At 40.7% G+C, this 26478-nt stretch overlaps 1 protein-coding gene across 1 annotated transcript in view; it reads left to right on the top strand.

The window, feature by feature from the left end:
• SLC10A7 (solute carrier family 10 member 7) overlaps positions 1 to 17739 on the top strand; it is a 240268-nt gene extending 222529 nt beyond the window's left edge. Inside the window, exons 11-12 of the mRNA XM_040331731.1 lie at positions 12916 to 13061; positions 17457 to 17739. Coding sequence (XP_040187665.1) covers positions 12916 to 13061; positions 17457 to 17495 — 185 coding nt within the window. The 3' untranslated portion in view covers positions 17496 to 17739. The remainder of the gene's footprint in view (positions 1 to 12915; positions 13062 to 17456) is intronic.
• Positions 17740 to 26478: the final 8739 nt, after the last annotated feature.

The following is a 26478-nucleotide window of genomic DNA, read 5'->3' as shown; positions in this document are numbered from 1 at the left end:
TTTCAATGCTATGCTTGGCCAGGGGCAGGTTTTTCTACTGGCACAATGCTAATTTAGAGCAGCAGAGGCAGGAATTTGACTCAACCTGCAGTTTTATTAGTAAATCACTCTCAAAATCTGTCTTGCTGATCAAATTATGCACTGTTTTGCTGTGCGACATAATTAATAAATCTCCCAAAGTGTCACTGGGAATTTGATCAGCAGTGTAATTACTAGCATATTAATACTGCAATATTGCATCTTTATCACTTGACTGCTGTTATGACCAACCAAAAGGTTGGTCATGCTGGAAATTTATTTTATTTTAACCACTTCAATACCAGGCACTTATACACCTTCCTGCCCAAGCCAATTTTCAGCTTTCAGCGCTGTCGCAATTTGAATGACAATTGCGCAGTCATGCTACACTGTACCCAAACACATTTTTTAGCATTTTGTTTCCACAAATAGAGATTTCTTTTGGTGGTATTTGATCATCTCTGTGGTTTTTATTTTTTGCGCAACAAATAAAAAAAGCAAAACTTTTGAAAAAAAAAAAAAAAGTTTTTCTTTGTTTCTGTAAATTGTTTTTGTAAAGAAGTACCTTTTCTTCTTCAATGACGGGCACTAAAATGGCTGCACTGACGGGCACCAATGAGGTGGCACTGATAGGTGGAACTGATAGGCAGCACTGATAGGCGCCACTGATGGGCACTGATAGCTGCCACTGATGGGTGGCACGGATGGACACTGGTGGGTGGCACTGCTGGGCATCACAAATTTTGTTTGTGCCATGATGGTGCCAGTCAGTGCCCATTTGTGGCATATGTTATGCAGACATTATGGATACATTTGTACATGTGGATGGCCATGGGGGACTTACTTGGCCATCCACATGTTAGGTGCTTCCCTGTTGTTCCTGGGCGGCATCCTGGTGGTCCAGTGTGGGCATCCGAGGGGGGGGCTGCACTGATAAACAATCAGTGCAAACCCCCCTGTCAGGAGAGCCGCCAATCGGCTCTCCTCTACTCGTGTCTGTCAGACGTGAGTGAGGAAAAGCCGATAAGCGGCTCTTCCTGTTTACATCGTAATCAGCCGCGATTGGGCACAGCTGATCACGTGGTAAAGAGCCTCCCGAGAACGTTGTTGCGATGTGTCAGACTTACGCACCACACCACTGATTGCTGCGATGCACGCCCCCACGGGCGCGCAGCGGCTGTTATTCTGCTGGACGTCAATAGATGTCCAGTCAGGATAACGCAACCACTTTCCAGACATCAATATGCTATTGACTGGGCGGGAAGTGGCTAAACTCTAGTCTACTACTAGTGCATACAGTGGATATAAAAGTCTACACACCCCTGTAAAAATGTCAGGTTTCTGTGATGTAAAATCTGGGGACAAAGATGAATAATTCCAGAATTTTTTCCACCTTTTAATGTGATCTATAAACTGTATAACTTAACGTAATTGAAAAACAAACTGAAATCTTTTAAGGGGTGGAAGTAAAAAAAAAAATAATAATAATAATGTGGTTGTATAAATGTGCACATCCTCTTCTGTGTTTAGAATTAAGCAATCACATTCAAACTCATGTTAAATAGGAGTCATTACACACTTGCCATTATTTAGCCTAGGTTCACACTGATGCGGGTTAGAAATCTTGCGAGACAAATCGCATGCCAAATCGGCCCAATGTGAACGTTTCGTTTTAGTAGGTCTTTCCTGACATTTTCTTAGTCGCATTCTACAGCAAAAGCCATGGTCTGCTGAGAGCTTCCAAAACATCAGAATGATTTCATTGTTAACAGGTGTCAGTCAGGAGAAGGGTACAAAAGAATTTCCAAGGCATTAGATATACCATGGAACACAATGAAGACAGTCATCAAGTGGAGAAAATATGGCACAACGGTGATATTTCCAAGAAATGGACGTCCCTCCAAAATTGATGAAAAGACGAGAAGAAAACTGGGCAGAGGCTGACCGCAACATTTTAGCAGCTGCAGGAATATCTGGCAAGTACTGGCTGTGGTACATGTGACAACAATCTCCTGTATTCTTCATATGTTTGGGCTATGGGGTAGAGTGGCAAGACGGAAGCCTTTTCTTACGAAGAAAAACACATCTGAAGTCTCCCAAAAGCATATGGATAAATGTGTTCTGGTCTGATGAAACCAAGGTTGAATGTTTTGGTCATAATGCCAAAAGATAGGTTTTGTGCAAAATCAGTGCACATCACCCAAAAAACACAATACCCACTGTGAAGCATGGTGGCGGCAGCATCATGCTTTGGGGCTGTTTTTCTTCAGCTGGAACAGGTGTTTTTAGTCAAGGTAGAAGGAATTATGAACAATTCCAAATACCAGTTAATATTGGCACAAAACGTTCAGGCTTCTGCTAGAAGGCTAAACATGAAGAGGTACTTCATCTTTCAGCATGACAACGGCCCAAAGCATACATCCAAATCAACAAAGGAATGGCTTCACCAGGAGAAGATTAAAGTTTTGGAATGGCCCGGCCAGAGCCCAGACCTGAATCTGATTTGAAAATCTGTGGGGTGATCTTAAGAGGGCTGTGCACAGGAGATGCCCTCGCAATCTGACAGATTTGGAGTGTTTTTGCAAAGAAGAGTGCCAAATCAAGATGTGCCATGCTGATACTCATACCCAAAAAGACTGAGTCCTGTAATAAAATCAAAAGGTGCTTCAACAAAGTATTAGTTTAAGGGTTTGCACACCATATTTTTTTTTTTTTTTTTACATCACAGAAACATGATATTTTAACAGGGGTGTATACACTATTTATATTCACTGTAGGGTTTGCAAAAAATTCTACAGTACTGTAGGCTGGCAGCTGTTACAGGTACAATGATCAAAGTGGCAGCAGAGGGGGGAAGAGGCAGACAAATGGAGCTTCCCCTTTTGGGTGGAGCTCCGCTTCAACCAGCAGAGTACCATGTGCTCTAATTCTATCCTCCTCCTTTTAGAGCATTTTTTTCCCAATGTCCACTTAAATTTCTTTCATTTAATGATCTGCATTGTTACTGCAGATTGCTTACGCTTTTTATAAATATATAGACTTTTACAATTCAGAAAGAAAAACTGAATAGGGGAAATTTTGATTTTAAGATGCATGTTCCCTAACACATATACATTGACATTTCTTGAGTTTAAGGAAAAGAGAAACATAGAGCAGCCATATTACACCGAATAAGCCTTATATGAATCTTCTTTTTTTTTTTTTATCTTTTAATATAATTTTTTTTATTTCTGTTGAAATAACGCACAAGAATGAGTCTCTTGTACTTTAGATGAGATTCCCCATAATGTCATGTTAGTGAGATGCTACCATTTGAAGTCTGTAGTTGACAGATGTCACCTGAAAGAGCTGCTTATGGATTATCCTGCAGTGTCAAACTCTGTTGGGTAATTTTAGACAAATGTGTCATGTGCAACATGGAAAGATGGCAGGCTGTACATTAGTGATTTCCCCAGTGCTTCAAGCAGGTAGTAATGTGTTGGGAAGTGCTCGGTCTCCACTGTGTACTGCTTTAGCATGGGGAAAAAATCTGTTTGGAGAGAAATGACTTGAGTCGTGGAGGAATCCATTTGCAATGTGTGCCATCTAACATCTCTCAGACAATGCATTGTATTAAAGAGGCATTTTTGATTAATGTTTTATAAACACTTTTCAGCATGACAGCTTAAAGTTGCTCTAAATGTGTGCTTGGTGCTCCCTTCCATAAAGTCAAATGCCTCCTCGTAAAGTCTCGTCAGAGTCTGTCAACCATAGTGACTCTGAATTTCTACCTTTAGAACATTAAAATTAATTTGCTTCGTTTATAAAGCTTCGGTGATAGCACAAGGAAAAAACTCATAGCCTCACATTTGCCTAAATGTGTTATCCAGAGTGTCTTTTATTCATGGATGTTTGTGCTCTTAACTAAGTACCGCAATACACTTTAGCAACCACCTCTTTCTGTAGAATGTATGAGGTGCTGTGAACCTGTGTGTGTCATTTTATTACATTTCATCAATGCTGAAGGGGAAAAATGTAGCACAAATACAACTATGTTCCTGAAAGGCTCACGCAATACCAAGTTTAACCTTCAGCACAACTTCAATGAACAAAGTTCTCAGTTCAGTGTAAATATATCAGTTGACAAAGCATTGATACACCAAAATGAAATATAACTTGCATTCACAAATAGAGCAATAAAAATGTTGTTTTCACGCTATGATACACTCAAATCAAAATTAATCACTTGACCTTCAGAAGATTCATGACCAGGACACTTTTTGCAATGTGGAACTGCGTTACTTTAACTGACAATTGCACGGTCATGCAGTGCTGTACTCGCATACAATTGTTTTTTTTCCCCACAAATAAAGCTTTCTTTTGGTGGTATTTTATCACCACTGCACTTTTTATTTTTTGCGCTATAAACAAAAAAATTAGAGCTGTTACTGATCAAAATTTTTGTGTTCGATTAATCGTTTTTTTTTTTAATCGATTAATCAACTAATTTCGATTAATTATAATGCACATACAGATCCAACTACTTTTAGCTGACCTCCTCCTTGCAGGCTGATTCCCAATGCAGCTACCAACCACTGGAAAAATAGATAGCAGGATACAAAAAACACACAAGCGCTCGATGGGAATAGCATTAAAATTTTTATAGTCTTCAAGTAGGTAACAAAATAAATATTGCACTGGAGATAAAGTCGATGTAGCTACATAAACTGTAAAAATGGTGCGAGTAATACCAAACGGTTACAAAAGCAGTCATGAAAACATGTAGCTAAGTATGATACTGGTATAAAATGTGTACAACGATGCCACTGCTGAATCCAGATGAGGAGAAGTTAACATCAGTCCGTCGGCATGCACAACTCCCAGTGGATGGTTTTAGAATCCCAGATTGATAGAGGGAAGTGTAACAGCCCTTGTGTGTGGCAGATAGTATGGTCCCGCCAACATGCAGATATAAAGACACAGCAGAGGAGCCCTTCAGATGGACACGGCAAGCCCTGCCGGTGGCCGTGACGTCACCGGATCTCCAACGGAACTTCCTGGAACCGGCGGAGAGGTGAGTACAAATCAAAATAATTTTGATCGATCAAAAAAATTTAAAGATTAATCGATGAATTAATAGTTAATTGCCACAGCCCTAAAAAAAGAATGACAATTTTGGGGGAAAAACATTTTTTTTTACTTTCTGCTATTAAACATATACAATAAATAAAAATAAAATCAATTTTTTTCAGAAATGTTGGCCAATATGTATTCTGCTACATGTTTTTGGTAACAAAAATCCCAATAAGTGTATATTGATTGGTTAACGTAAACATTATAGCATCTACAAACTGGGATATATACTGGAATGTATTTTTTATACTTGTAATGGCGGCAATCAGCAACTTATAGCGGGATTTCAACATGTCGGCAGACAATCGGACACTTTTGACTGTTCTGGGAAGGGGGATAAACGCCTAAGGCGATCAAAGGGTTACCTGTGTGGCTTACCAGTGTTTGTGTTTACTATGTGTGCTGCTTTTACTAGGGAAGGAGATGGATGTTTGTTCCTGCTTTGGGGGAACAAAAAAATAATCCCTTTCCCCTTCAGAATGAAACATAGGCAAAGCTCTGTTCTGGGTCTCTGCCTGACAATCGGCGGGTATCAAGTGCGTGTCACCCGCAATAATCATAGCTACAACCGCATGTAAAAAATGAGGATCACCAATTACTTGGAAATATACCCAGTCCTTAATCCCTATACCAATCAGATTCAAACCTGTCTTGGAATTTTGAATATTGTTGGTGATACACTTGGTAACATCTTTCTTTGCCTGTTGTATGATTTAGGAAGTATGCACCCACAAAACAAGTGAGGAGCTGTGGTTTATAGCTGCAGCAGATTGCAGATAACTCAGGTTAAAGTAGAACATACCTTCCAAAAGATAGTTCAGTTTTAGCACTCAACAAGCAGAATTGCTGGAAGTGTTTACATTTTTTGGTCCAGCCTACTGTTGCCATCCTGGTCTAGGCCAAAGTGGACGTATAGCTGGTCCACCTGGGTTACAAACAACGCCTCTTCCAGGAGACTGCAGGATCCGAACAGCTGGTGGGTGGGCTGGGCAGTCCAGGATTCAACTCTGCAATTGATGGCTGTTAAATTTTAGTCATGCTTCCTGATATATGCCTGGACTCCATGTGAAGTCTAAGCACTTCCCTTACCCTACTTCCAGCATCATTACCTTTTTTTTGTTCTGGATAGTGGCAGGAAATGTTATGTTGTGCAGACTTCCCTTACTACCCCAGACACCACATTGACACATGACAGGAAATAAGGGAAATCTCTGCAGCAGGGACATAGCAGATGGGGGGGGGGGGACTACTCCCCCTCTCTCTCAGGTTAATATAGCTGTATGTATACCTAATATTGCCACTTGTACAGGATTAAAGCTGGCCATGCACGTATCAGTTGTTGATGAATCAGTTGACTGATAAAAAAAATCAAAAAAACAGAACAGATTCCTCTATGCACACAATCAAGGTGGATGGGGGAATTCCTCTTTGTCTTGATTGGCTGCAGCGCTGATCGGAGCAACATTTTCCAACAAGCTCATTCGAGAGCAGTTGGTCTTTAAGGCGGAAATTTACCCATAACAACTTGAAAAAATATTGTTCTTCAGCAAGAAACATACATTCCACATTAATAATTATGCTACTAAAATTTGTGTTCGCTGTAAACTTGACTCCAGCATTGTTACGGTTTCTTCTTGCCGGAGGCTGCCATTTTGTTGAAGCCCAGAGCCCCTGAACAGCAGTAAATCTTTAGGTTGAATGGAGAGTAACTAAGCATGAGCAGAGCAGGGTGAGACAGTGTATTGCTGGATTTTTAACAGTATAGGCACCTATTTTTTATTGATGTTTTGCAAAATAAAAACATAGAAGAGAAGAGTACAAGAACATAAGCAAAATGTTCGCAAAAGGCACCCACTAAAAAAGTAAGCAATTTACAACTATAGCCACTAGAACTGCAAGAGGCACATATTCTGTTAGGACAACATTTCCTGTGGTAAGTTTTAACATAAAATATCACTGAAAAAGCGATATTCTAGCTAATGACTAAACGTGGATAGTAAAGAGCAGAAATACGTTAAAAAAAGGACGAGGCAAAAACAAAAAAAAGACAGGGCAGAGAATTGCAGATATGGAGGTTATAGTTTGGCCATAATAATGGATCTGCAGATATCCAGAAAATACCTGGCAAGATAGGTTAAATGTATCCTGAATTTTATGTGTGTGGTGATACCGGTGCAAAAATTATAATTTTAATTATGTTATATCTGCTGCAGTTCTTGTGTTCACCTTCAAGAGGTGTGCAAATGTTAGAATGGAATGTTTTGTATATGATAATTCATATACTACTGTGCTGATAAATTAAACTTTAAATATGTGTAACACACCAGTGTTTCAACAACAATGTAAAAAAAAAAAATATTTGGAATTATTCCTTGATAAACACCTTGCTCAAAAATTTCCTTAGTTGTGCACCACCAAGTGCAAAAAACATGCACAAAAAGAATACAAAAAATGCAAAAAAATATAAAATGCTCAAAACAGTTCAAAATAGTCCCAAAAACTTTCAAAAGTTCCAGGTTCCCAATATATATATTGTGTATATATAGGTGCAATGCCCATAAACTTGAGTGTAGATCAGTGACTTAATCACCCTTTAACGTGATTCCTCCACCACTATTTATACTAAAATGCTCACCAGATGGCGGTATATGTAGCCTATAATCAACCTCCCATATAGGTGTCCTCAGTTTTAAATCCAATGCTGCCGTCCTTCCTTTGCTAGGTTCACATGGGTTAAAAACCTCTCTGCCTCCACACCAATCGTTTAGGTCCTTTCCTTGCATGGGGTGCAAACTTAAAACCTTAGAAAACTTCCATAAACCATCACCTTCCCACGAGGTACTGCTGGATTGCCTTGCATCTGAGTGAATGCCTGCGCACCGGCGCCGAATAGAGCCGAGCCAACCCAAGCTTCTTTCGGGAAGTCGTGACGCACTGTACGCGCCGTCGTTTAGCATGTTAATCAATTGGCATGTCAATAGGAACGCCCACTCCCGCGGGATTCCCTACCCGGAAGCTGCGGTGAATTCGAACGATAAACGCTATCTACGGTGAAAAAAAAAAAAAGGTCAATGTAATTTTATTTGCAGAACTGGGCTGGATGTAGTGTTAGAAATTTTTTATAGGGTGAACCCCCCGCTTTAAGTTTGCCTTTTGGGCAAATAGTTAAATTGAACATCCTATTGCCACTTTGTTATAGATGCAAAGGGTGGGCCAACTCAATTTTGAACCCTACAGACTTAAGCCCCGTACACACAGCCGAGAATCCCGTCAGGAAAAAAACGTTGGTTTTCCTGACGGGATTCATGGCCGTGCATACAGACGGCCATTCAAAAGAACCGCCGTTCTTTTTACGCAAACCTTCAGGATCGTTCAGATTAATAGGAGTAATGTAGAAATGAATATATGATTTTACATTTTGACCATAATTATGCTTAAATGATAAATATTAAGAAGGGTTCCTTTCAGGCAGAGATAGAGAATTTTTTGAGATGGTGCAGATAATCTGCAGTTTATTAGTACAAACGAGTTAATAGTAGATTTTAGAAGATCTACTCTGGTCCAACCACCTGTTTTTATATGGTGGGAAGGTTGACCAGGTGAACAGTTTAAAGTTCCTGGGAATGTTTATTACGGTAATCTTTCATGGGCAGTGCACATGTTGGCTCTGTCAAGTAAGGCACAGTAAACCAAACAAGAAGACTTAACAAATTCTTACAGCAGTGCAATAGAGAGTATATTGACATGCCAGGGAATGTGTAGAGTTCAGAATATACAATCTCTTCAGAGAACATTAAAAACTGCACAATATATTATAGGTACTGGATTACCAAGCATTAGGGATATTGGAGAGAGGAAGTGTGGCACCTATAAGAGCTTTACATTTTTTTAGCTTTCTGCCGTCAGGTATGTTAATATTCAATCTTGGTCCAGTGGATTGCATAATAGTAGTTTCCGTACTGTTAGTTTGTTATCCCATTAAATTTTGTATAATATTTTTTAGGGGGTGTGTAAAGTTTTAAAGGAAACAGTACTAGATTGCTGCTAAGGGAGATAAGCGATTTCAAATATATACTCGAGTATAAACCGAGTTTTTCAGCACATTTTTTGTGTGCTGAAAATGCCCCCCTCGGCTTATACTCGAGTCACCTTTTTGCGCCTGATTTCCCCGATTTTGGGGACCAGGTACCAGCTGGCTTTGTTGTCTGGGGGACCTACGGCTGGGAGCACCGATTTTTTTTTTTTGTTTGTTTGTTTTTTGTTTTGTTTTTTAAAGCAAGGCACCCTTTCTATAGACTCCCATGTTAAACGTCAGTCTAGGCATGAGCACAGTGAGGCATGCAGATGGACACCCTAGGCTTATACTCGAGTCAATACGTTTTCCCATTTTTTTGTGGTAAAATTAGGTGCCTCAGCTTATATTCGGGTTGGCTTATACTTGCGTATATACGGTATTTATCTTTTTAGTGCATTATTGCTGACAGGTTTTATACATATAGTTCTGTCTTTTTATGTGTAGTATTGAGAAATAGCTTTTCATTTCTGTTCAATGATGCTGTAACATTCGCCACTTGTTTTACCATACAAAGGGGTGTGTGAAAAAGCTGGAATGATGGTGCTTATAGCATAATTCCAGGCAAAAATGTTTAGCTTTGGAGTGTGGAAGCGTTGAAATCTGTGTGAGGTATTTTTTTCTGTACTTTACATTGGGGAGTATTTACTTCCTGTCACTGTAATCCCCATTCAATAAATGGGGTCTGTGGAGGTCATCTATTTGGTCTGTGTCTTCATTGAAAAGATTTCCCATCATGCCCTTTCTTCACAGTAAATGAAGGGGATTCACCCAAATGGTAACAAAGACGATAATGAAAACCTGACAGGGCTTCTGAGCTGGACCTGACCTATCTAAAGCTAAACAAAAAGTGTGGCTTTAGTTTGCGTGTAGACATGTATAGCTTCCTACCTCTTTAATCAGTCATAAGATTATGACCACTGGCTGGTAAAGTGAACAACATTGCTTATCTAGTTACAATGACATCTGAACGTGAGTGGGATAGAATACAGTGCCTTGCGAAAGTATTCGGCCCCCTTGAACTTTGCGACCTTTTGCCACATTTCAGGCTTCAAACATAAAGATATAAAACTGTATTTTTTTTTTTTTTTGAAGAATCAACAAGTGGGACACAATCATGAAGTGGAACGAAATTTATTGGATATTTCAAACTTTTTTTAACATATAAAAAACTGAAAAATTGGGCGTGCAAAATTATTCAGCCCCCTTAAGTTAATACTTTGTAGCGCCACCTTTTTCTGCGATTACAGCTGTAAGTCGCTTGGGGTATGTCTCTATCAGTTTTGCATCGAGAGACTGAAATTTTTGCCCATTCCTCCTTGCAAAACCGCTCAAGCTCAGTGAGGTTGGATGGAGAGCGTTTGTCAACAGCAGTTTTCAGTTCTTTCCACAGATTCTCGATTGGATTCAGGTCTGGACTTTGACTTGGCCATTCTAACACCTGGATATGTTTATTTGTGAACCATTCCATTGTAGATTTTGCTTTATGTTTTGGATCATTGTCTTGTTGGAAGACAAATCTCCGTCCCAGTCTCAGGTTATTTGCAGACTCCCATCAGGTTTTCTTCCAGAATGGTCCTGTATTTGGCTCCATCCATCTTCCCATCAATTGTAACCATCTTCCCTGTCCCTGCTGAAGAAAAGCAGGCCCAAACCATGATGATGCCACAACCATGTTTGACAGTGGGGATGGTGTGTTCAGGGTGATGAGCTGTGTTGCTTTTATGCCAAACATAATGTTTTGCATTGTTGCCAAAAAGTTCGATTTTGGTTTCATCTGACCAGAGCACCTTCTTCCACATGTTTGGTGTGTCTCCCAGGTGGCTTGTGGCAAACTTTAAATGACACTTTTTATGGATATCTTTAAGAAATGGCTTTCTTCTTGCCACTCTTCCATAAAGGCCAGATTTGTGCAGTATACGACTGATTGTTGTCCTATGGACAGAGTCTCCCACCTTAGCTGTAGATCTCTGCAGTTCCTCCAGAGTGATCATGGGCCTCTTGGCTGCATCTCTGATCAGTCTTCTCCTTGTATGAGCTGAAAGTTTAGAGGGACGGCCAGGTCTTCGTAGATTTGCAGTGGTCTGATACTCTTTCCATTTCAATATTATTGCTTGCACAGTGCTCCTTGGGATGTTTAAAGCTTGGGAAATCTTTTTGTATCCAAATCCGGCTTTAAATTTCTCCACAATATCTCGGACCTGCCTGGTGTGTTCCTTGTTCTTCTTGATGCTCTCTGCGCTTTAAACGGACCTCTGAAACTATCACAGTGCAGGTGCATTTATACGGAGACTTGATTACACACAGGTGGATTTTATTTATCATCATTAGTCATTTAGGTCAACATTGGATCATTCAGAGATCCTCACTGAACTTCTGGAGAGAGTTTGCTGCACTGAAAGTAAAGGGCTGAATAATTTTGCACGCCCAATTTTTCAGTTTTTTATTTGTTAAAAAAGTTTGAAATATCCAATAAATTTTGTTTCACTTCATGATTGTGTCCCACTTGTTGATTCTTAAAAAAAAATTACAGTTTTATATCTTTATGTTTGAAGCCTGAAATGTGGCAAAAGGTCGCAAAGTTCAAGGGGGCCGAATACTTTCGCAAGGCACTGTAGGTATTAAGTGAACATGTTGTCTATGAAGTTGACGTTTTCAGAGCAGAAAAAAATGGGCAAACTTAAGGATTAGAGTACCTTTGACAAGGGTCAAATTGTATTGGCTAAATGACTGGGTCAAAATTGCAGCTCTTGTAGGATGTTCCATGTTTTGCAGTTGTCAGGACTTGAGTGGTCCAAGGAAGGAGTCCCAGCAAATGTGTGCCAGAGTCATGGGCAGCCATGACCCATTGATAGACATGGGGATCCAAGGCTGGCCCATGTAGTCTGATCTAATAGAGGAGCTACTGTAGCACAAATTGCTGAAAAAGTCAATGCTGGTTCCGATAAAAAGGTGTCAACACACAGTGCATTGCAGTTTGTTGCATATGAGGCTTCATAGCCGCAGACTAGTCAGAGAGTGCCCATATTATCCCGCCTCCACAGTCAGGGGTACTTACAATGGGCACATGCGCATCAGAGCTGGACAGTGAAGCAATGTAAGAAGGTGGTCTGATCTGATGAATTAAAAAATGGTTTAAGGAGCACAACAATAAATTTGACGTGTTGACCCCGAAATTCGCCAAATCTCAAGCCAATCAAGAATCTGTGGGAATGTGCTGAAAAAACAAGTTTGATCCATGGAGGCCCCACTTCGCAGAACATAAATGCTCTCTTACTAACAGCTTGGTGCCAAATACCACAGGATACCTTCAGAGGTCTAGTGGTTTCCATGCCTCGACAGGTTATGATGTGTGGTCATATTGTTATGGCCGATCAGTGTATATACTGTGTGGTGTAATCTGTATTTTTCTAGTGGTTTCTGTATGTAAGCAAATTGCTAGGTGCCATGGATGACGGGTATAGACTTCACTACAGTCATTTTTCAATTGTTCTGGATGCATTTACTTTAAAATTACTGGGGTGACTTGGAGCAGGTGTTTGGATTGTTTGATGTATTTAGCCCTTTTCAAGTTCAGCAGATTAGGAAGCACACACTAATTTAATATGGCTTATTGCCAGTAGCTGTATGCGCATATTTGTTACAACAGTGCAAGTAAAGGTGATCTGTTACTTTTACAGCTATCAATAATAAGATTGTATCTTTGTCTTCAGGTATTCCGATGCTGAAGATTGTGTTTGCGGGATATGAACATCTCTCATTAATATCTGTTCCTTTGTTGATTTATCATCCGGCTCAAATTCTACTTGGAAGTGTATTAGTGCCAACGATAAAATCTTGGATGCTTGCCAGACAAAAGGTAATTTCCACTGCTTGGGTTTTGTTACAGTACTGAATAGTGTTTGCTTTAGTGAAGGTCTTAAATTTAATTCTTGCTTTGTTAATTATGATGAAACAGGAAATAAAAATTGTATAAAATCCAGCGTTTTTCTTAATACCGTAACAATGGTAACAAAAAAGGATAGTTTCTACCAATATATGACTAAAAGTTGTATGAATATAGATTTATTAATTGAACTCTATATTCAACAATATTGACTGTAGTACAAGGTTAATCCTTTTTTTAAATATTTATTTGCGTTTCAAGATAGCTTTTCACTTGTTAAAGGAAGTCTTTGTGAAGTCTTTTGATGCTTTGAAATTTAGGAGGAAAAGTAAAGTGTCTATTTAAATAGTTCTTCATATACAAACTAGAATGCCTTGAAATCTATTTTATACTCCTCAGTAATTAAGTCAATCACAAACAATTCCTCACTGTCATATTGTAATATTGTTTTGCCCCCCTGTGGCTTCTTGAAAACAAGGATGACACCTATGCCGACTGTTAATGTGGGACTGTTGTTAAATATTTAGAACCTTGAATTCTGCATTTCTAGTTCTGGAGTGTGACTGAAATCTCAAAGCAAAGGTAGTCTTTGTGCACAGATATCACAAAGAACAAATGTTTACTAAAGCAAGATTATTTTTTTCCCGGTGAGATGGCCTATTATTTTAAGTTCAGAAACTCTGTTACAGCTCTGTTCTGAGAAAAAAATATATAATAAACCAATTTCTGCATATCACTAATTTAACTGAGGTGGAATACGGTTTGTATAGTGCAATATTGGTGTCCAAACAAGGGGAGTTATTCCAGTAATAGATTTGGCATACATACCAGGATCCGTGCATTCATTAAAATTCTCTGTTCTCCTAACCTATGCACATCTACAAATTCCATGAATTTTGGTCGATCTGCCTATGAGTAATATAGATTGTTGATGCATTGCCTCTCAATAAGATGAAAAGAATGCTTGTTGTACATTTTCAACCTACTAAGAACACGGACTGTATTGTACATGGGCTGGGTTTTCAAATGGTTTTCCACATCTTGCGATAGCTGTCCATTTGTGACAGACACCCTTAAAGCTGAACTCCAGGCAGTGTATTTAATTTTTTTTAAAACATTAATATTTGCTTTGACTCGTGTTTTTAAACCATTAAAGATTTTTTTACTTAAAGGGGTTGTAAAGGAATTTATTTTTTCCAATATAAACATCCTTTACCTTCAGACATTCCTCTTTTCACTTCCTCATTGTTAGTTTTTGCTCAGAAGTTGCTCTATTTCTTCTCTGTTCACTTCCTGCTTATCTGATTGTTACTCACCACCGTGATGGGAGGCTTTACTGCGGTGGTCAGTGACGTGCTCGCCTCCTCCTGGGAACTACATCTGTGTGGCAGGACACTCTCTACGTGTTCGAGACTTCAAGGAGGTGTGAATTACTGGGCGTGCCGCGAATCATTCATACTGGGAAATGTAGTTCTTACATGAACGAGCGCCGCAAACCAGGAAGTGAATAAGAGAACAGAAACTAGAACGCCGGAGGTGATATAGATGAAGGAATTTAATAGATATTTACTTGTTTTTTAACAAAATCATTACACTATTCTGTCTGTCTACCTTGCAGACATTAATTTTAGGCAAAAAATGTTTTTCCTTTACAACTCCTTTAATAAGCAGTCTTTAGGCTCCACTGAGCTGCTGATGGAAAGCACACCAGTAGCCACAATTTCGGCTCTCCCCAACATTGATATGATGTCTATAACACACATCAGTTCCAGTGCCCCTGCATTGCAATCACAAAGCACAGCCTGTGGTGATGATGCAGCTGTGCTTTATGAATGGCAAAGCAGAAAAAGGTGAAGGCACAACACCGGAACTGGTGTCTGTCGTGAGCAGCATTTTGGTGCTGCAGGGAACCGGAAGTACGTACACCACTTTCCAACAGCAGCTCAGTGGAGTTTGAAAAGGCTAATCAAGTAAAACATCACTTATGGATTAAGCGGAAGCCTTAGCAAATATACAATATCTCACAAAAGTGAGTACACCCCTCATAGTTTTGAAAATATTTTATTATATCTGTTCATGTGACAACACTGAAGAAATTACACATTACTACAATGTAAAGTAGTGAGTGTACATCTTGTATAACAGTGTAAATTTGCTGCCCCCTCAAAATAACTTAACACACAGCCAATAATGTCTAAACCTCTGGCAACAAAAGTGAAAATGTCCAAATTGGGCCCAAAGTGTCAATATTTTGTGCGGCCACCATTATTTTCCAGCACTGCCTTAACCCTCTTGGACATTCAGTTCACCGAAGATTCACAGGTTGCCACTTGAGTCCTCTTCCAAACCTCCATAACGACATCACAGAGCTGATGGATGTTAGAGCCCCTGAGCTCCTCTACCTTCCATTTGAGGATGCCCCACAGATGCTCAATAGGGTTTAGGTCTGGAGACAGGCTTGGCCAGTCCATCACCTTTACCATCAGCTTCTTTAGCAAAGCAGTGGTTGTCTTGGAGGTATGTTTGGGGTCATTATGATGTTGGAATTTCCCCTGCGGCCCATCTCTGAAGGGGGAGTATCATGCTCTACTTCAGTATGTCGAAGTACATGTTGGCATTCATGGTTCCCTCAATGAACTGTAGCTCACCAGTGCTGACAGCACTCATGCAGCCCATACCATGACACTCCAACCACCATGCTTGACTGTAGGCAAGACAAACTTGTCTTTGTACTCCTCATCTGGTTGCCGCCACACACGCTTGACACCATTGGAACCAAATAGTTTCATCTTGGTCCCATCAGAACACAGGACATGGTTCCAGTAATCCATGTCCTTAGTCTGCTTGTCTTTAGCAAACTGTTTGCGGGCTTTCTTGTGCATCATCTTTAGAAGAGGCTTCCTTCTGGGACGACTGCCTTGCAAACCAATTTGATGCAGTGTGCGGCGTTTGGTCTGAGCACTGACAGGCTTACCCCCCACCCCTTCAACCTCTGCATCAAAGCTGGCAGCACTCATACATCTATTTCCCAAAGACAACCTCTGGATATGATGCTGAGCATTTGCACTCAACTTCTTTGGTCATCCATGGCAAGGTCTGTTCTGAGTGGAACCTGTCCTGTTATGGTCTTTTCCACTGTGCTGCAGCTTAGTTTCACGGGCTTGCCAATCTTTCCTATAGCCTAAAGCCATCTTTATGTAGAGCAACAATTCTTTTTTTTTTTTTTTTTTTTTTTTTATGATCCTCCGTTCTTTGCCATGAGGTGCCATGTTGAACTTCCAGTGACCAGTATGAGAGAGTGAGAGTGATAACACCTGTTCCCCATTCACACCTGAGACCTTGTAACACTAACAAGTGACATGACACCGTGGAGGGAAAATGGCTAATTGGGAACAATTTGGACATTTTTACTTGGGGTTATATGCACTTTTGTTGCCAGTGGTTTAGACATTAATGGATGTGTGTTATTTTGAGGGGACAGCAAATTTACATTGTCATACAAGCTGTACACTCACTACTTTACATTGTAGCAAGGTGTTATTTCTTCTGTGTTGACACATGAAAAGATATAATAAAATATTTACAACAATGTAAGGGGTGTACTCACTTTTGTGAGATACTGTAAAAGGTTTGTAAAAAAAAACAAACCACTGTGCATGGAGTTGGGCTTTGAGTTCTAGATTCACTTAACCATCTTTAGATATACCATTTTGGATCCTATGCATCATAATATACCCTACCAATAATAAACGCCACTAAACACTTCATAACTGGGCACTTAAACCCCCTTCCTGCCCAGACCAATTTTCAGCTCTGTTGCATTCTGAATGACAATTGCGCGGTCATACAACACTATTCCCAAATTATATTTTTCTCATTTTTTTCCCACAAATAGAGCTTTCTTTTGGTGGTATTTGATCATCTCTGCGGTTTTTATTTTTTGCGCTATAAACAAAAAAAGACAAACATTTTTGAAAAAAAACACACATTTTTACTTTTTGTTATAATATCCAAATTTTTGTTAAAAAAATAAAATAAAATCTCAGTTTAGGCCGATACATATTCTTTTACAGATTTTTTTGCGCATCGGCATCTCATTGATGCGCCTGGCACAGTTTTGCGCGGGGAATGCACATAAAAGGACGTCCACCCGGCAGTTGAGAGCCGCGCTGTGGACGTCTTTCGTCTACAGCGTGGGTCTCAAGTGGCTAATAAGAAATCTGTTTCAAAACTGCTTACATCTGCTAGTATATTTGAATGGTATTCACAACATCAAGGCACCTTTATAACAGCCAAACATATTTGTAAACATTGACAGTACCAACAATGGGGGCACACTTTCTTATGACTTTGTTTTTTGTATTTCAGGCATTGAAGTTAACAAGGCAGCCAAAGGTCCCATTATAACAGCAAAAGTAAAGCAGTGTAAATATGTACTACTGTGTTATACTGTACATATATACATCATACTAAAGACTTATGTCTGGGAATGCTTCAATGCATATTTTATTTTTTTACATACAACTCTGAATATCTAAGTGCCTTACGGATGCATTTGGTGAATACTTAGTTTGAACAGAAGAAGCCATGTTGATGTTCTAACTCATCTTTGTATTTTTTTATTTGAAAAATAAAGATCCTTTGAGCCTGATATGTCTTTATTTTTGTTAAATTCACTGTGTGCAAATATATTTGAGAAACTGTACATCGCGCAAATGGCTGTGTGCGCAAATTCACCTAGTTATGTGTATCCTGAAAAAGCTCATCTTGAGGTCTATGTGTATCTTCTTTCCTGGGATTGGGATTGTCTGTCTTTTAGTATAATCATGTGGTTAGTTTGAGTTACTAAAGTAATCCTTTTGTGAGCGAAAACCTCTACTATGGAAATAAAACGATAGCTGTTGTTGGTCACTGATCCAGAACAAGTTTATACATCGGGAAACCTTTGTCTCTAGAACAAAAACCCAAATCTGTTGTAGGTGTAAAGTGCAGGCACCTAGGTAAATCTGGAATATTGCATATAAATCTTTTATATCGGATCTGCTAAAAACAGGCGAATGGGATCCGTTCCCTGTTCCATGTAGTGGATTGGCTCAGATGCCAGTTGAGTGTAAATGGACAAGTGGTCCGTTTACATCCTACTGCCCAATGAGGAAAGTGTGCTGTGTCTGTGTCCTCTCTGCATAGGCGGCATGGACAGGGACCAGCCATCCACCTGCTCAGTGGGGATCAGTGGACAGATTTCTCGCTGAGCAGGTGGACTCCTGGCAGAGTCTTCCCCATGTGGAAGGGGTTATTAGATCATCAAATTACAGACAAAGGGACTGGGCGAATTGGTATACTGCAGCTAGACCCGTATGAAGGGCTAAAAGACTGAGCAGGTCGGCTTTGCTTGATGTATGCATTTCAAAGCTTAGTTTTCAGTTTTAGCTGTCTACCTTTAATTCACAAAACTTAAAGGGGTTGTAAAGACAAAAATATTTTCCTCTTAAATTAAAGTCTGACAGTAGCTGATAAAGTAAAAAGTAATGTTTTGCATTATAACTAGTTTGATACCTGTTGAAATCGAGCGGTTTTATTCACCTCCAGCACTCACACACTGAATCATTCTCACTGACTTCCTGGTTTGCGGTGCGCATTCATTCTTGCTACATCACAGCCTAATGGGAACTACAGTTCCCATTAGGCTTAGCCTCCATGCCTGTGAGGGATAAGAGAGCATGTTTACGCAGGGCTGTAGTCATAGGGAGGGGGTGAGCACATTCTGCTTTCCACCATGCAAAACGGCTCAGATGCTGGTGGAAAGCAAGAAGAGGAGTGACAGGAAATGGCATTTTCATACCTGGGTTACTGTATTTTGGAGGTCAAAAGGAAAAACGAGGTAAGTGATATTTAAATGCTCTAGCTTACAGCAATCAATTGATCTAATAAAAAAACAAAGCTTTAGTGTTCCTTTAAACACTTTTTACATTCAAAACAGTGCTTAACAATGGAAATATATAAGACCATTTTTTTGTATCTGGTTCCTGCATCCATACATGAGCCAAGCTGCTTACTAATTATGCAATAAGAAGTTTGCTGCATAATACTGTGGACCTGCTATATATACCATTATTGGAATTACGTTGCATCACACAATCTTTGCAGTATGCAAACCCCAGTCTTCTGTTACAAGAACAGTTTTCCCATGTCTCCTGTGACATGTTGCCTTTTTTGTTTTTTATACACTCAGCATGGTGCCATCCATGTGTAAGATGTGATGGGCATAAATTATTTGTGGTAGTTCATTTGCTTGCTTCTGACTTGACACTCACATGTTACTTGTTATCGCTCTGAAGAGTTGGTTCTAAATTTCTAAAGTTTTTTTTTTTATAAACCTCTTTAACACTGTGGCTCAAAACAACTTTTGTATTTTTGTATTGTATTTATTCTTTCTATGTTTAAATCCTCTTGTGCTGAAATTAAACGAAAAAAAGTTCCTTCTACCAAATATATAATTGCCACATAATCCATTTTGTAATGCATTGTTATTAAAAATTACATTTGCAGTTTGATATGCAGCCGCTATAAAATGTCTTAAAACTATCATAAATTTCTACTTCTGTCTACCTGCAATATGGCAACTTGGAAACATTCTGTACACCAGAATTAGAAATGTCATTTAATTGGCTTATTCCTTTCCCGAAAACCCACACCAAAATGTTAGGCATCCCCCGCAATAGGATTGTCATTCTGGTGAAAAACGTTTTGAGGCGTGCATCCTGTTCAAAATGAGTTTGGCAATCAATGTACCTATTTTTCAGCATTGCAGTACAGCATGGGTGTGCATTGGGGAGCAATTATTTTTCCATTACACTGCAATGTTATGGTAATATGTTATGGTGTAAACGAGCCCTAAGACTCACCCTTTTCGAAAGGATTGCAGACACTGCTATTTTCCTCCGAACAGTGAGATTAGCTTAGGTGGCCATAATGAAGGCTGACCCTCCCACTCGGCAATAACGCTTTGAAAAGCAATAGTGAAAAAAACGGCTATTTCTTCAAAATAATAAAAGGCCAGGGTGAAAGATATTCAACACATGGAGCACTTGATTGCTACATTTAGAAACAAAATAGAGGAGTACAACATGCAATGGCTTCACTGGGACTTGTTTTCTACTCAGGTGACTACTTATCGTTATCCTAACCTGCTAGCATTTTCTGCATTGGATTTGATTTGAGGACTCGTTGCCCCCGCCATGGACCTCGGCTCCTTCCATTCGCCCTATCATTCCGCTTCTTCCTCTACCCCTCTCTAAAAAATAAAGTTTTTGTTTTTTCTCTCCCTTTTCACGTCTCCCCCCTCAGACACCCTAGGGCATGGGTCTTCAAACTACGGCCCTCCAGTTGTTCAAGAACTACAATTCCCATCATGCCTAGTCATGTCTGTGAATGTCAGTGTGTTGCAATGCCTCATGGGATGTGTAGTTCTACAACAGCTGGAGGGCCGTAGTTTGAGGATCCCTGCCCTAGGGTGTCACTCTTCCCCTTTTCAAAAAATATTTTAAAAAGATTTTTGGTGTGCATTGATATCATGGGTATGACTGCTCGCAGGCCATGTGTACAGATTCTGAATCTTGTACTGCTGAATTTAAGGCGTATGTATATGGGATTTAATAAGGTCTCACACCTTTCATCTCAATGGCAGTTTTAAATGGGAAGTATACTTTTATGGTGCTAGTGACTAATTTGTATTGCAGTGCAATCTTCTGTACAATCTTCTTCTATGGTTTTCTAAATTTGTGTTGCTGATGATTGTTCTTCATGGACGGTTTGCACCCATTCATATTGTGTTGTCAAAGTGTCTTATTTTGACGCATATCATTAAATAAAGAATAAAAAAAGAACAAATAGAAAGGTAGAAATCTGCAAAAGAAATAAAAAGTCAGCTAAAGTTATTGAAATGCTTATGTTTCATTCAGGGGGATTGTTTTCTTTTAACAAAGCTTGAGTTAAACTTTAACACACAGTAAAGCACAAGGCACACATCAGTGCGTTTTGATTGCATTCATTTTGAATGGCATCACAATACACATGTAGAACATCTCTGCATTACAATGCACTGCACAGTGTGTAATAAGCATTATCCCTCTGCAAAAAAATACAACAGGGCCATAAATTTTACTGCGTTAAGGTATATTACAGACCATTAATTTTAAATATACACTGCCTAACACAGTGCACCATAGCACACAAAAATATGCATGTGAGACGTAGCTGTAAATCCTGCTATGAATGAATCTTGTGTAAAATGGACATACTGCTGTTGCAGTAAAGTTTAAAAAAATCCATGTAATTGGATAAAATATTCTTTTAACTTGTTATGATCTGGGCACTAAACTCTTGAGGTATAGAAGTCAGTTAATCTGTGCAGGGTTATGCCAAAAGGAGAGAGAAGAATCTTGTCACACTTAACTATCATGTTTTTCCCTGTTACTGTACTACACTAAAGCCAGCCTTGGACGCATTGAAAATCCTTTTATACGATTACTGCCACTGGCTGTATCTAGCCATTGTATTTTGACAGCTGTGAAAACTCCTGCTGTCAGAATACAATAGCGTATCGCGAGAGATTCCCCTTCAATGCTGACTGTGTTTATGGGGGAATCGGGATGTTTTCTTTCATTCAAGACCTATAGCAAAATGGGACTTTAATTGCATTGGCATGAGACTTTAAATAAAAACATAAACTTTATTTAAATGTATTTATTTAAATATAATGGTAAAATAAATTTTGTGTATACACTTGAGCAAGGTCGTCATTATTTTATGTCCATAGACCTAGTATAAAATTTATCCTGATGGACCAAAATTACTGTTGAATATCCTATAAAGATAGGCATAGATATGGAGGTCCAATTCCATAGGGCAAGTGTTTTTCCTGATATATGGCTTCTTCAGGACCATAGTATATGGGGTATCAAAATTCAAACTGGCGGGATGTCAGCACATATCAACAGGCTAATCAAAGCCCCACAACAGCCACAACAGCCCCGTGTGCAACTGACTAGGTGGTATTCAGGTATATGTATTGAGTTCCCAAATACCTGCCACATGCATGTGTGTGTAGTAACATCAAGGATAAGGAATGATGGTGGACAAAATTTCACACAGATCTTCAACAAACCGACCCAAAGAGCCTGCCAATATAAAGTAGTACTTGGCCACCAGTATATTGAATCATCCCTTAAAGGAAGTTGGTAATAGAAAATTCAGTCCTCTATTAGGGCCCAGTATCTTAAAAAAGTGGCTTCAGTCGCATACCCCACCTTTCTACCGGAGAGGCCTCTAGGCTTTGGTGGTGTTTGATAGGGCTTTTTCAACTACAACCTTCATTTCAAGAAGTTATATAAAAGAAAAAGAATGAAAATATAAGATATCAAATGCAGCAAGCAGTAGCCCAATATTACAATCTGATTTACAGGTTGTATTAAATCATCAAAAGTAATATTTTAACATTTTCTGAAAAGTCATAAACATTAAAGTTCTGAAATGTTGCCCCCAAAATATATATTCTTTTTTACTGTCACAGTGGTTCGAAAGTAAGAATTGTGAGTCTCATCAGAATCTATATACATATTTAAGTATCATCGTCATATAAAAATGTATTTAAAAGTAGTGTAGCTAGGTTATTAGATTTAATGTTGGCATATAACAATATAACTATGCTACTTTTAAATTAATGCTCTTATTGGGAGTCCTAGATACTAATTAAATTGATTAAAAATGCTATTGTTATCCAGTAGTTCTAGAACTGAGTTTGGTTTTGGGTGTGTGCTGCTTGGAGTAATTATCCAATACAAACGCTTTGCTATGTCTTTACTTTTTCTCAGATTTTGCAATTTTCTGTTAAGTAAGCTGAAACTGACACTCAAATGGCCTCCACCATTCTTTATTTCATTGTCCATAGTCTGTAAAATACCTGTTTGATCCTACCTGTTCCCAGGGCCATCTTAATAGCATCATGGGCCCCTGGGCAAAGTAATGCTATGGGGCCCCTACAAGGTTGCCCCAATTTACGCACCTACTCTCAAGAATCGAAGTACAATATTTATACTTTACAGTGTGTCACTTGCCACCGTCCCCTGTTACCAAATTCAGTGTGTCACTTGCCACCTTCACCTGTCAACAAATTCAGCATGTCAATTGCTACCCATCCCCTGCCACCAGATTCAGCGTGTCACTTGCCACCTGCCACCAAATTCAGTGTGTTACTTGCCACCGTCACCTGTCACCAGATTCAGCATGTCAATTGCCACCCATCCCCTGCCACCCAAATTCAGTGTGTCGCTTGCCACCCGTCCCCTGCCACCAGATTCAGCGTGTGACTTGCCACTGTCACCTGCCACAAAATTCAGCATGCCACTTGCCACTGTCACCAGATTCAGCATGTCTGGAAGTGGGGGGGAGAATAAGGGAGGAGAAGGCGGGGGAAGGAGGGGGAGAGAAGGAAGAGGGAGAAGGAGGGGGAGGAGAAAAAAGGGAGAGGGAGGAGGAGAGAGGGAATGAAGGGGGGAGAGAAGGATGGGGGGGGGGGAGAAAAAAGGGAGAGGGAGGAGGAGGAGAGAGAAGGAAGGGGGAGAGAGAGAATGAAGGGGGGGAGAGAAGGATGGGGGGGAGAAGGAAAAAGGGAGAAGGAGGGGGAGAGAGAGAATGAAGGGGGAGAGAGAAGGAAGGGGGGAGAGAAGGATGGCGGGGGGAGAGAAGGAAGGGGGAGAGAGAGAAGGAAGAGGGGGAGAAGGCGGGGAGAGAGAAGGAAGAGGGGAGAGGAGGGGAGAAGGCGGAGAGAGAGAGGTGGGAGAAAGAGAAGGAAGAGGGGAGAGAAGGAAGAGGGGGAGAGAGAAGGAAGAGGGGAGAGAATGAGGGGAGAAGGTGGGGAGAGAGAGATGGGAGAAAGAGAAGGAAGGTGGGGGGAGAGAAGGAAGGTGGGGGGGGGAGAGAGGGGGGGAGAGAAGGAAGGTGAGGGGAGAGAGGGGGGGGAGAGAAGGAAGGTGGGGGGAGAGAAGGAAGAGGGGAGAGAAAGAAGGGGGGGAGAGAGAGGGGGAGAGAAGGAAGGTGGGGGGATAGAAGGAAGTGGGGGGAAGAGAAGGAGGGGGAGAGAGGGGGGAGAGAGAGAGAGGGGGGAGAGAAGGGAAGGAGGGGGAGAGAAGGAAGAGGAGAGAGAGAGGGCGGAGAGAAGGGAGGAAGAGGGGAGAGAAGGAAGAGGAGAGAGAAGGGGGGAGAGAAGGAAGAGGGGAGAGGAGGGGGGGTGGAGAAGGAAGACGGGAGAGAGAGGGGGAGGTGGGGGGGAGAAATAAGGGGGGTCTGGTCACAGTGCTCACTTACTTGAATGGTCCCCGGGGGCTCTCAGTCAGTGACTTCTCTCATTGCAGTCTTTGGCTCCTTAATCTTCCCACACCCTCATCCCCTTCACAGAAGTAGCGGCACACATGCAGGGAGAGAGGGGCGGGAGAAGGGATGTGTGTCATGCTGGATGGTACAGGACGGAGCAGCATGGAGATCCCTTCCAGGACCGCCATACCTCCTGACCCGCTTGTCACTGCACACTGAGCAGTGAGCATGGAGCGGCTCAGCAGCCATGAAAGGAGGGAAGGAGAAGCTGGATTGAACTACAGGTTTCCTGGCCATTCCCGGGTGTGGTACGGATGTTCCGCGAGCGACGGAAGGTGCTTCTGAACTTTCTGGTGCTGCTGTGGAGAGCCTTGGTTAGCTGGTATCTTCGGCAGTGATGTGGAGATGTACACCGCCGAAGATACCAGCTAACTAAGGCTCTCCACAGCAGCACCAGAAACACCTTCCTCTGCTCGTGGAACATCCACAGCACACCCGGGAATGGCAAGGAAGAAATGCACCCTACCAAGCTCTCTCCCTCACTTCTTTCCTCCTATAGAGCGGCCGACTACTCATTCAGCGCACATCGAGCGCATCAACCGACACTTCCCTGTCCAGCTCTGATGGGGCCCCAGATGAACGTAGGGCCCATGGGCTGTGCCCAGGTGTGCCCGCTCAGAAAGACGGCCCTGCCTGTTCCAGTTTCCCCCCTATGTGAGCAAAGCACGGTTATCATGGCTGCTGATGCATGATAACATGGTCAGTTTCCATGCCCCTGTCATCCCTGTCTCTCCCTCTCCTGTTCTCTTCCTGCCTGTTGGGTCAGTGGGCGGGGAGGAGATGACTCACACACACAGCTATTCCGCTGTTGCTGTTAAATCACTGATCACAAATATTGGTATCTCCTCTGTTACAGCAAAATATACAGTGCAGTGTCTGGATTCTATAATCAGAAGGACTGAAAGAATAATTTGTCGCTAGGATCGCCTAAACCGAATGGTTTGCTGTCTCCCTGGTGCCAGGGTTCAGCATGTGGTCTGTTGATAATGTATGTACCTGGATAGAAAACTGGCTACCGGAGTGTAGGCAGTGTGTGGTGATAAAGTGTATCTTCTAAATGGTCTAGAGTTGTAAGTGGGGTACCCCGAGGTACCAGTTCTGCTCACCAGTCCTCCAGAAGAATGTGCTGGAACAGAAGTGTGGACTTATAAATGCAACAAGATAAAATATTTTTGTACCATACATAGAAAGTGTCGTCTCATGCTCGTATTTAGAAAACACAAAAAAACTCCCCCATTGACTCCTGAAGAAGTGGATCATATCCAGGAAATGGGTCAAGACTAGCAACACAAGTATACATGCATAATATACTCTCAATCTGGAATGTAGAAAATATATGTATTATGGAAACAAGGACGTGGGGGAAGCTGGGTATATACTTTACTCTGACTTTAGTATGTTTGTTTGTTTTTTTTTGGTGATAATAAAATATTTTGTGTTTTTATCTATTACTTGTAGCAATTGTGTCTGGAAAGTCCTGCCTTTATGCAAGGACTCCTTTTATCCTTGAAATGTGAGATTAATTATATTAGGGATGTGCCACAAGAAGCCATTTAATTAGGATTGTAAGCAGGCTGGAAGACCTCCATTATGAGGAACAACTACAAACATTAAAGGGGTTGTAAAGGAAAAAAAATGTTTTCATAATAAGCATCCTTTACCTGAAGACATTCCTCTTTTCACTTCCTCATTGTTTTTGCTCAGAAGTTGCTCTATTTCTTCTCTGTTCTGTTCACTTCCTGCTTGTCTGATTGTAATGCCGCGTACACACGATAATTTTTTGGCATGAAAAAAACTACTTTTTTTGGCATGTAGAAAACATAGTTTTTTCCAACTTCATCATCAAAACGACGTTGCCCACACACGATCGTTTTTAAAAAATGCTCTAGCAAAGTTCGGTGACATACAACATGTACGACGGCGCTATAAAGGGGATATTCCATGCGGATGACGCCACCCA

Source organism: Rana temporaria, chromosome 1, assembly GCF_905171775.1.
Source record: "Rana temporaria chromosome 1, aRanTem1.1, whole genome shotgun sequence".
Lineage (NCBI taxonomy): Eukaryota > Metazoa > Chordata > Amphibia > Anura > Ranidae > Rana > Rana temporaria.
This window is presented reverse-complemented; position numbering and strand designations above follow the sequence as displayed.